Below are 12,039 nucleotides of genomic sequence, written 5' to 3' on the forward strand. Positions count from 1 at the left end.
TTGGGGCTAATTGGACCATGCCTGGTGGGGTTTTTTTTGCCTTCCTCTGGATCTACAGGGATATGTGAGGGAGCAGGCTGGTGTTGTACTTATACTGGTTGAACTCGATGGACGTATGTCTTTTTTCAACCAACATAACTATGTAACTATGTAACCCTAACAATTTTCTCAGAGTTTCCAATCATTTTTATCATAATTGAGGAGAAATTGCACATAGGCGTGTGGTGCATTGGTCATATTTTTGAAATGTTACAATCAGTCAGAAAAATTGATTGCAATTTCTAAATTGAACAGATATTTAAAAAATTGTGTGTGGCTACCTTAAAGGTACATTAGGCAATGTGGCAGCCAATCGACCTTCTAATCCAATTATTATAACTGGAATCGTATGAAAACCACGCCGAAATTGGCCGCATCAATTGTTCGGACATGCTGCAAGATCTACGTAGGGCCGAATTGCTCGACTGGGTGCTCGGGAGGCAAACCCCGACACTGCCCCCCCCCCGCCAATGTTTAATGTGCCTGCCCGGTGCCTAGTGCACTCCATACATTACCTGCCAGCGGCTGTCGCTGGCTCCTGGCTCCCTTCGCTGTCCATAGTCGCGCGCCCCACAAGTAAGGGGGTGTGTGCCTAGTAAGGGCGTGTGTGTAAAGGGGTGTGTGCCTGGTAAGGGGGTGTGTGCCTAGTAAGAGGCGTGTGCCTAGTAAGGGGGCGTGTGCCTAGTAAGGGGGCGTGTGCCTAGTAAGGGGGTGTGTGCCTAGTAAGGGCGTGTGTGTAAGGGGGTGTGTGCCTAGTAAGGGGGTGTGTGCCTAGTAAGGGGGTGTGTGCCTAATAAGGGGGCGTGTGCCTAGTAAGGGTGTGTGTGCCTAGTAAGGGGGTGTGTGCCTAATAAGGGGGCATGTGCCTAGTAAGGGGGCGTGTGCCTAGTAAGGGGGCGTGTGCCTAGTAAGTGTGCCTAGTAAGGGGGAGTATGCCTAGTAAGGGGGCGTGTGCCTAGTAAGGGCATGTGTGTAAGGGGGTGTGTGCCTAGTAAGGGGGTGTGTGCCTAGTAAGGAGGCGTGTGCCTAGTAAGGGTGTGTGTGCCTAGTAAGGGTGTGTGCGCCTAGTAAGGGGTGTGCGCCTAGTAAGAGGGTGTGTGCCTAGTAAGGGGGTGTGTGCCTAGTAAGGAGGTGTGTGCCTAGTAAGGGTGTGTGTGCCTAGTAAGGGGGTGTGTGCCTAGTAAGGGTGTGTGTGCCTAGTAAGGGTGTGTGTGCCTAGTAAGGAGGTGTGTGCCTAGTAAGGGGGTGTGTGCCTAGTAAGGGTGTGTGTGCCCAGTAAGGGTGTGTGTGCCTAGTAAGGGTGTGTGTGCCTAGTAAGGGGGTGTGTTCCTAGTAAGGGGGTGTGTGACGTCCTTACTAGGAAACCACATGGGGCGCGCGAGTATGGGCAGCGGAGGGAGCCTGGAGCCAGCGACAGCCGCGGACAGGTGATGTATGGAGTGCACTGGGCACCGGGCGTTCACATTAAACATTAGGTGGGACATCGGCGAGGCGGTGCATGCGGCGCCACATTGCCGATTCCTGATCGATTTCATCATGTAATTGATCAGGAATTGGCCTGCGGAGTACGGGCAGTGGACAGATCTCTTTCTAATCACATTTGATCAGAGAGAGACTTGTCTCTTGGTTGAATCTGTCCATCATCTCTATATGTATGGGCACCTTTAGGAGACTCTCTGAGAGTTGTTGCTCTGTTGGCAAACAGCTGAATCCATAAAGCTTGTCAAACATGACTACAGAAGTTATTATTTGCTGCAATGGAAATAGGTAAATCTATGTAAAATTTAATTGCACAAACATCTCTTCAAAACTGACCCTAACCTGAGAACCCCCAGAACGGATAACTGTGCAGAACCGCTTGACTCACCCTTGTAATCAGAGCAGGATCATCCACCAGGCAACCTAGGCATGTGCCTTGGGCCAAGTGGGGCCCACCTGCCACCTTCTTTGACCTCTCAATACTTCAGTTTATAAACAGGACCATAACACAGCACCAAATCCATGACCTTGCCTAGGGCCTTATTACATCTAAATCCATCTCTGCATGTAATATGTAAAGGAGACGAAATACGGTATATCTCTGGATCCCAATGATAGCAAATAATATAATTTTAAAGAGACTCTGAAGCCTTGTAAAATGTCACTTTTTATTTAAAAATTCCCTTCTACTCTATCACCCCAACTAAAACGCTGCATCCCCGCGGCAGATCGCTGTATCTAAACCCCCAAACACAGGGGCAAAATTCCACTACTTTCCAGGCCGTGGATTTTGCTGCCCGGGGAGGCAGAGCTTTGTGGTGTAGCTCCGCCTACATTAGTGTCAATTCCTGCTGATCGCCACCTCTCCCCGCCCCTCTCAGTGAAAGAAGACTGAGAGGGGCGGGGAGAGGTGGCAATCAGCGGGGATTGATGCGAGTAGAGAAAGAGCTACAGAGCTAAGCTGTACCTCTACAAGGAAGCGCTCCCCCAATATTGCCCCGGGGATTTGGGGGATTTAGATACAGCATTTTAGCTGGGGTGATAGTGTAGAAGGGAATTTTTAAATAAAAAGTGACATTTTACGAGGCTTCAAACCCTGGTGCACACCAAAACCCGCTAGCAGATCCGCAAAATGCTAGCAGATTTTGAAACACTTTTTCTTATTTTTCTGTAGCGTTTCAGCTAGCACTTTGCAGTTTTGTGAAGCGTTTTTGGTGTAGTAGATTTCATGTATTGTTACAGTAAAGCTGTTACTGAACCGCTTCTGTAACAAAAACGCCTGCAAAACCGCTCTGAACTGCCGTTTTTCAGAGCGGTTTGCGTTTTTCCTATACTTTACATTGGAGGCAGAAACACCTCCGCAATCCAAAAAATGCCTCACCCCGGGAGTATGCGTTTCAGCAAAACACCTCCTGCTCTGGTGTGAACCACCCCATTGAGATACATTGACCAAGCGTATCTGCAGCCGCAAGCGGCTGCAAAAACGCCAAAAAACCCACTCGGTGTGCACCAGCCCTCAAAGGGGAAACCAGTGTTTAATTTTGATTGCCATGCCTCATAACACCCTGGAATGGGAATGGATTGTGGTATTATGGTTGGTTTGTGTGTTTAGCTGTCTGCCCAGAGTCAGTGTGTGATGTCATGTGACTTGGGCATACAATGCAGGATATGTGTCAGCTCAGGAAGCTGGCAAGGTCTTCAAACAGGAAGTCATGTGATGGACGCATCCTGCACCAGTGTAACGTCACATCACTCTTCCCCTGAGAGCGCTAACATCCAACTCCTTCATTGTGTTCCATTCATTGCACAGCTAAAGTGGGTCTCTGCTCGTAGAAGTAGGACACCAGCCTCAATGCAATAATTATTCTGATAACTATTCCAACTACAGAGCATCTATATATGTGTTATCTCTTATCTAAAAATCTCTTTATTCTATATCACCTATGTCTAATAAATACTAAGTAAAGTATAATAAAATAATTAATCTCAAATTAAGTTGTGGTCTTTTGGTTTGGTGCTACTCCCTATTGCAGGAAACAAAGAATTAGCCCCCTCTGTGACCTGGGGTGAGGTGGGCCCAAGACTCACACTCTCGCGAATCTGCATCTCCTGCAGCACTTCACAGAGTACATAGTCATGTCCCTGACTGTCCTCAGAGGAGCTCACACTCTAATCCTACCATAGTCATAGTCCAATGTCATACCATATTATTATTCTGTATTTATATAGCACTGCCATTTTCTGCAGCACATTACAGAGTACATAGTCATGTCACTGACTGTCCTCAGAGGAGCTCACGATCTAATCCTACCATAGTTATAGTCTTATGTCCTACCATATTATTATTATGTATTTATATAGCGCTGGCATCTTCTGCAGCACATTACACAGTACATAGTCATGTCACTGACTGTCCTCAGAGGAGCTCACACTCTAATCCCTACCATAGTCATAGTCTAATGTCCTCCCATATTATTATTATGTATTTACAGTTGTGTTCAAAATTATTCATGAAAATTGAGTGTTTTGGCCAGTTTGACATTGATTTTGATCATTTCAGTCATCTTGTTTACAAATAGATCGTAGAGGCACTTGTAAGTCAGACAAATATAACATAACATTTATAATGAAATAACCACAAATGTATTTTCTGTGCTCACATCATTATCAGTTTTATTCAACCCCCAAGTGACATTCATTCTTAGTACTTAGTACAACATCCTTTTCCAGTTATAACAGCTTTTAAACGTGAAGCATAGCTTGACACAAGTGTCTTGCAGCAATCTACGGGCAGGGCCGGGCCGAGGCATAGGCTGGAGAGGCTCCAGCCTCAGGGCACAGTGTAGGAGGGGCGCAGAATTCATTCAGCTGTCATTCCTAATTGTGTTTGAAGCAGAAAGAAATAAGAAAAGGGGATACATGGCAGTGACTGCAAGCCAGATAACTAGATATTAAAGTGTTGGGGAGGTTGTGGGCCATGTGGCCCTCTTAGTCTAATAGCAATCAGTGTGTGACGGCTGGGGTGGCAGGGATGGAGGGGCGCACTTTGGTGTCTCAGCCTTGGGTGCTGGAGGACCTTGTCCCTGCTCTGTCTACGGGTATCTTAGCCCATTCTTCATGGGCAAAAGTCTCCAGTTCAGTCACATTCTTAGGCTTGCACGCTGCAACTGCTTTCTTTAAGTCCCACCATAGTTACATAGTTACATAGTTATTTTGGTTGAAAAAAGACATAAGTCCATCGAGTTCAACCAGTATAAGTACAACACCAGCCTGCTCCCTCACATATCCCTGTTGATCCAGAGGAAGGCGAAAAAACCCTTAGAAGGCATGGTCCAATTAGCCCCTAAAGGGAAAAATTCCTTCCCGACTCTAGATGGCAATCAGATAAAATCCCTGGATCAACATCATTAGGCAGAACCTAGTAATTGTAGCCATGGATGTCTTTCAACGCAAGGAAAGCATCTAAGCCCCCTTTAAATGCAGGTATAGAGTTTGCCATAACGACTTCCTGTGGCAATGCATTCCACATCTTAATCACTCTTACTGTAAAGAACCCTTTCCTAAATAAATGGCTAAAACGTTTTTCCTCCATGCGCAGATCATGTCCTCTAGTCCTTTGAGAAGGCCTAGGGACAAAAAGCTCATCCGCCAAGCTATTATATTGCCCTCTGATGTATTTATACATGTTAATTAGATCCCCTCTAAGGCGTCTTTTCTCTAGACTAAATAAACCCAGTTTATCTAACCTTTCTTGGTAAGTGAGACCTTCCGTCCCACGTATCAATTTTGTTGCTCGTCTCTGCACCTGCTCTAAAACTGCAATATCTTTCCTGTAATGTGGTGCCCAGAACTGAATTCCATATTCCAGAGGTGGCCTTACTAGAGAGTTAAACAGGGGCAATATGATGCTAGCATCGGGAGTTTTTATTTCCCCACCAGAGGTTCTCAATCGGATTTAAGTCTGGTGACTGTGATGGCCACTCCAAAATGTTCCAGCCTTTAATCTGCAACCATGCTCTAGTGGACTTGGAGGTGTGCTTGGGATCATTGTCCTGTTGAAAGGTCCAACGTCTCCCAAGCCTTAGGTTTGTGATGGACTGCATCACATTTTCATCCAATATCTCCTGGTACTGTGTGTGCTGTGGAGTGGTCGTTGCTGTATGTATGTAAGTATGATCCGTGTGCTGTATAGTGGCTGTAGCTATGTGTAGTCACGTTTGAGGGGTGTGCTATGGAGTGGTTGTTGCTGTATGTATGTAGGTATGATCTGTGTGCTGTGTAGTGGTTGCAGCTGTGTGTAGTCAGGTATGAGCTGTGTGCTGTATAGTGGTTGTAGCTGTGTGTAGTCAGGTATGTGCTATGGAGTGGTTGTTGCTGTATGTATGTAGGTATGAGCTGTGTGCTGTATAGTGGTTGTAGCTGTGTGTAGTCAGGTATGATCTGTGTGCTGTATAGTGGTTGTTGTTGTGTGTAGTCAGGTATGAGGTGTGTGCTATGGAGTGGTTGTTGCTGTATGTATGTAGGTAGGTATGATCTGTGTGCTGTGTAGTGGTTGGAGCTGTGTGTAGTCAGGTATGATCTGTGTGCTGTATAGTGGTTGTTGCTGTGTGTAGTCAGGTATGAGGTGTGTGCTATGGAGTGGTTGTTGCTGGATGTATGTAGGTATGAGCTGTGTGCTGTGTAGTGTGAGGCAGACACTGGTTGTACAGTAGCTATGTGTACTTAGATATGAGCTGTGTGCTGTGTAGTGAGGCAGACACTGGTTGTAGCTGCACGTAGTTAGATATGAGCTGTGTGCTGTGCAGTGTTTATTGTAGTCAGGTATGAGACCTGAGCTGTATGCTGGTTACTGGTTGCCTTGTGTTGTGTTTGGTCTCCTAGCAGCAGCTGCGTGTCAGTTCAGGGACAGAGCTGTGTGCAGCCAGCATCGGAGGGTCTAGGGTTTCTCCGGTAGTGACAATAGACACGTCACCGTGTGACAGATGGCGTCCAGGAGTGCAGGGACCCTGATCACCCACAACAATGCCACCTACATCCCACCTGCTCTTATGCCTGGGTAAGTGACTGAAGATGGCATATTCTGAGATAGGCTGTGATACCTGCTGTAACCCCATCTGACCACTGGGGGCTCCACATTATTACTCAGCTGGGTGGGAATAGGGGAATCCGGCAGTGACATCTGCTGCTGTGCTGTAACCTGAGCTATATCCTACATATCATGTCATTGTGGTAATGTGTTATGTAATGTATGTACTGCCATCACTACCACACTAAACTGTTATGTTTTAGAGTAGAGATATTGAATGCAATGAGCCTTTAGGCATAGGTAAGGCAGGGGTCACACTTATTAAAAAATGCGTGCATTTTGCGAATGTGCATTTGCTGCGCAACCAATGAAAGTCAAACATCTAAAATTTACATTTCGGCATTTGCGTTTTTGCATGTGTGTAAAAACGTACTTCTTGAAGCAAAAATTTGCACATTGCATGCAATTCCCACTGACGCAAATTTTTAATGCGAAAAACATTCCGTTTTTGTGCAATGATAAGTGTAAACCCTCCCTTACAGTAATAACTGCACCACAGGAGCTTACACTTCAATATCACCACCGTAGTCATTATTATTAGTTGTAATGTGGACAAAGAGCACCGTAGTCCCTGCAGCAAAGGAGCTCACACTCTGTCTTTACGACAGGCCTTTAATCTTATAATGATTATAATTCTCCAACATCCGCCATGGCGCTGTACAATTATTATTTCTGTGGCGGTGACATTGGACTGTAAGCTCTTGTGGTTCAGCACCTACTATCTATTGGATGGTGCCATGAAAGATGTCAGTGCTTGGTAAATAAATTACCATAACTACTATTTCAGTCTACCGTATTGTATATCTTGCAGAGAATAAGTGATGATCGTAGCCTGATAATTACGATTACGTGAAATTTTGCGTACATTTTTGCAATTACAGCCATACGTAATGCGATTTGGACATTCCACTGGTTTTGTGTCATCCATTTGTGATTTCCCATAATATTTAGTGGCGATAGCTTATATGAGGGCTTTGCTATTAACCACTAAAGTCGGCACAAAGTGACGCCAAAATTGTGAAATTACACATCTTGATTACTTGTAAAAATGGAATTAGTTAAGATTTTACTCGAACTTTCCATTACGATTTTGCATCGTAATTGTGAATTATGATTCGAAATTGTGATTATGCGAAATTTGTGCTCATCACTACAGCGAATATTTGACTATTCAGATCAGTCTCTGCACCCCAGGAGCTTACACTCTAAAGGTGGCCATTAATGGTGTAGTATTTTCCTCAGATGTGCTCATCCAATCACATTTGAAGTAATCAGAAAGTAATTATCGTTTATTCCCGTAAACTGTTTTTTTTAGGGCACTTTTCCTCTTCAGATACGTTCATAAAATCGTCAAAATTCTATATTCCAATCGACTATAAAATCTTTTTTTCACGTTGATTTCCTTCACATACTGCGTGGTTTTCTGTACAATTTGCTTGTCAAATGATCACATCTGAGGAAACTATTGACCTGTAATGCCCCCAACACAAATATTGTTGAGGTGGTCATTACATTGGACCTTGCACAGGACAGAAGGGAAACACAGAGAAACGCACCCTGTGTGTATTTAGAGAGTTTAGCCTGTCTAATTCTGCCTCATCTGTGACTAAACACAAGTATAATGTAATCTCTCAGCTGTGTCAGCTGGCTGCCTCTGCAGAGCTGTTTTTACGCCCCTGGTTGCGCCAACATCTTCCGTGGCGCTGTACAATAATCTACCATGAGTGGATACAGAAAACACAAAGGCCACAATTCTGGTAGGGTTATCCAACAAATTACCTCATGAGGTAATGACATTTAGAAGTTCTGGTAGGTTTTAGTCATGTTTTACCTCATGAGGTAAATGATGAGGTAATCTGTGAGGTAATTTACCGAAAGTGGATATTGTCATGGAAATTAGGGGGCACGTTAGCACATAATTTACCAATCAGTTTAAGACCTGCCTGTACCTGGAGGTAAAGTCAATTTCTATGCATTTTGCAGTTTTTAGTGGAGTACCTATTGCTGTTTTAGTGTTGCTTCTATTCAGGCTGTGTAATAGAAAAGAATAGTAGAAATAAAACTCAAAATATTTACTGTTTTTTTTTTTAGTTTTTTTTTTTTTATAAGGGATGCCCATAAACATACTTTTCATAGGTTGCTACATAATCAAATTCACCCCCTCAAAAAAAATAAAAATAAATAAAATATTCCAAACACTATCCTTAGGCCCGGTTCACATCTGCTAAAAGAGCCAAAAGGATCCAGTGAGCAGATCCGGTTTCCGCTTCACCGGATCCGGATGGCTCTGTCTGTGGCTCGGTTCACATATGAAAACGGATCTGATCAATGATTGATTGGATACGTTTTCACTCAGCAATACATACCTAATCTTCTGCAGCAGCCGTGGTAGAGGCTCCCTCTTCTTCCGCTGTGACTACACAGCGCGTCATGTGACTAGTCACATGACGTGTCATTAGTCACATGACGCGGAAGAAGACGGAAGCCTCTACCGCCGGCTGCTATGGAAGATTAGATATGTATAAACCCTTCCTCACCCACCCGCCCGCTGCACCCTCCCCTCACCCTCCCGTCGCTAGATTCGCTACGGCCCATGCCCCCATCCCGCGTGGAACGGTCCATTTCTTCACTAATGTGAAGAAACGTCCCATTTTCCATTGCCCCAATGCTGCAGTATTTTTGTCTGGATCCGTTCCGCTAACCAGAACAGTCCGTAAAATTAGGGCCTGCAGCAACTTTTAGGTCCGGGGACCGTAACGTATCCGTACCAACGGACGTATGTGAATGGATCCATAGGTTAACATTGGATCCATTCACATCCGTTCCGTTTGTACAGTATACCTTCCGGTTATGGTCTGGAAAAAAACGCTAATGTGAACCGGGCCTTACTTATGGAAGACAATTAAAGATTATTATTTATTTACTGCATGCTTACTGCTGAAATACCTCATGTCTCACCTCACTTTATGCATTTACCTCACGTTTTACCTCATGTTCAGAAATGGAGAAAAATCTTTCAGAATTGCTAAAAAAAGAGGAAAATACCTCATGAGGTATTTTACTTACAAAAAAAATATTTACCTCACATACCAGAATTGAGGCCACAATCTGATATCATTTGCCAGCTTGTGAATTGTACAGAGAGGTGGAAGATATATTCACAGATTACACAGCTGTTCTGGAAACACTACAAAGGGCTCAGAATTCCCCACACACGCTGCACACAAGCCAAATAAACAAGTAAACAAATAAATAACAATAATTTACATTAGCCTTTCCACTTGTTTGATTAAAAATCCTTGGAGCACTTTCTGTGCAGTGCTGCCACCTGCTGTCGTGTACACAATATGGGCTTTATTGTCCATTGAAACTGAATGGTTCAGAGCTGTGCTTTGCCATAAAATGCGTGCTGCAGCGATTGAGGGTGGACAAGATGGCAGATCGGGGCCCAGCTTAGCGAAGGGCCAACAATCCTCGCTGCTACGGGGCTACTGCCTACCGCTGTGATTGTAGTAATCATGAATGCTGCTCAGGTCAGGGCTGGTTGTCTCTCCTCCTGGTCACATGATCTATCCTCCTGGTCACATGATCTATCCTCCTGGTCACATGATCACATGAGGCAGTGCGCCGGCCTAAAGACTACAATAAATGCAGAGATGGATCGACATGCAATGGGGCCCTAGGCAAGGTAGTAGATTTCTTGGTCCCCTTGTGATCCTTTTGGTAAGCTGAAATGGAGAAAGATCAAATAAGGTGGTAGGTGGGCGCCTTGACATCCACTAGGCCCCAGGCACCTGCCTATGTTGCCTGGTGGATGATCCTGCTCTGAATAGATGAGGCACTCAGCAAAGCATAACACAGCCAACTAACAGCTAATCTATTCAGAACCGTTTATTATGTCTCTGTGTGATTACTGTGTAAGTATTCGTGTGGCGTCGTGCTCAGTAACGTCAGTGAACAGCCACACGATGAATACTTACATAATTACATATGGGCATGAAAAGACTGCTCTGAATAGATGTAACTTTACTGAGCTGTATTATACTTCCCTGCATTGTACCTGCTGTGTTGTTTTGTATATTTCTGTATCTTGTCGTTGAGCTTTAATTGTGATGTATGCTGAGGCGTGACTGCAATTCACTGGGTCCGCAAGAAAGTCTTAAAGTGAACAGAGCAACATTTTTAGCCCTTAGGGCATCTCAATAACACATTAAAAATGCATGCTAACAATGTGGCTCTTTACTTAAAAAATTCCATTCTACATCTTTTTACATTAAAATGTTTGTTAGAGGCTTTTATTGCCCTACTTCCATGGCCTGTCGTCCTCCCAGAAAGAACAAGCAGATAAGGATTGGTGTAATTAGCAGTAGCAATGAGCAAACAAAAGCTTTCATCAGCAGAGGATGTGGGGAGATAGATACTGTACTTCAAACAGTTTGGAGAAATTACACTTGATAACATGAACACCGTCCCCTGGATAAATAAGGGGGGGGGGGGGGGGAGGGATGGCAGATCCTACAGCTATTAAGAAGCACGACAAACTGCAGAAAAAAATGCTGCTTGGAAACCTTTAAGATGCCACACATGTTACAGAATATATGATTTACATTTTTTTTTCAATTAGATTGAGTTTTTACATTTACAATATACATTTTCATTTTTTTTTAGGTTGATTGAAAGTCCTGAGGTAGTTGTTCAAGGTGCCACACAGTGTTTGAGACTGTTACGTAACAGAAAAAAAATAGATATATGGTGAAAAATTTAGTTAGATAGAATTTTTGAATATGAATACCTTTTTTAAAATATGGACTTTTTCAAATTTAACACCTCTGTACATCTATCAATATCTCCTGCCATCATCATTCTCTGTTTAGCATTACAATTACCACTGAACACCACATTGCTACTTACAGGGGGATGTAACATCTCTGTACAGCTATCAGTATCTCCTGCCATCATCATTCTCTGTTTAGCATTACAATTATTACCACTGATCACCACATTGCTACTTACAGGGGACGTAACATCTCTGTACATCTATCAGTATCTCCTGCCATCATCATTCTCTGTTTAGCATTACAATTACCACTGATCACCACATTGCTACTTACAGGGGGATGTAACATCTCTGTACAGCTATCAGTATCTCCTGCCATCATCATTCTCTGTTTAGCATTACAATTACCACTGACACCACATTGCTACTTACAGGGGGATGTAACATCTCTGTACAGCTATCAGTATCTCCTGCCATCATCATTCTCTGTTTAGCATTACAATTACCACTGACACCACATTGAGATGTAACATCTCTCTGCACCTATCAGTATCTATCAGTATCTTCTGCCATCATCATTCTCTGTTTAGCATTACAATTACCACTAAACACACCACATTGCTGCTTACAGGGGGTGTAACATCTCTATACATCTATC

At 43.8% G+C, this 12,039-nt stretch overlaps 1 protein-coding gene across 1 annotated transcript in view; it reads left to right on the plus strand.

Annotated features, from left to right (window-relative positions):
* The first annotated feature begins 6,399 nt into the window (after positions 1-6,399).
* CIMIP2C (ciliary microtubule inner protein 2C) overlaps positions 6,400-12,039 on the plus strand; it is a 37,384-nt gene continuing 31,744 nt past the window's right edge. Inside the window, exon 1 of the mRNA XM_068279979.1 lies at positions 6,400-6,574. Within this exon, the coding sequence (XP_068136080.1) occupies positions 6,501-6,574 (74 nt within the window). The 5' untranslated portion in view covers positions 6,400-6,500. The remainder of the gene's footprint in view (positions 6,575-12,039) is intronic.

This window comes from Hyperolius riggenbachi, chromosome 4 (genome assembly GCF_040937935.1).
Source record: "Hyperolius riggenbachi isolate aHypRig1 chromosome 4, aHypRig1.pri, whole genome shotgun sequence".
Classification (NCBI taxonomy): domain Eukaryota; kingdom Metazoa; phylum Chordata; class Amphibia; order Anura; family Hyperoliidae; genus Hyperolius; species Hyperolius riggenbachi.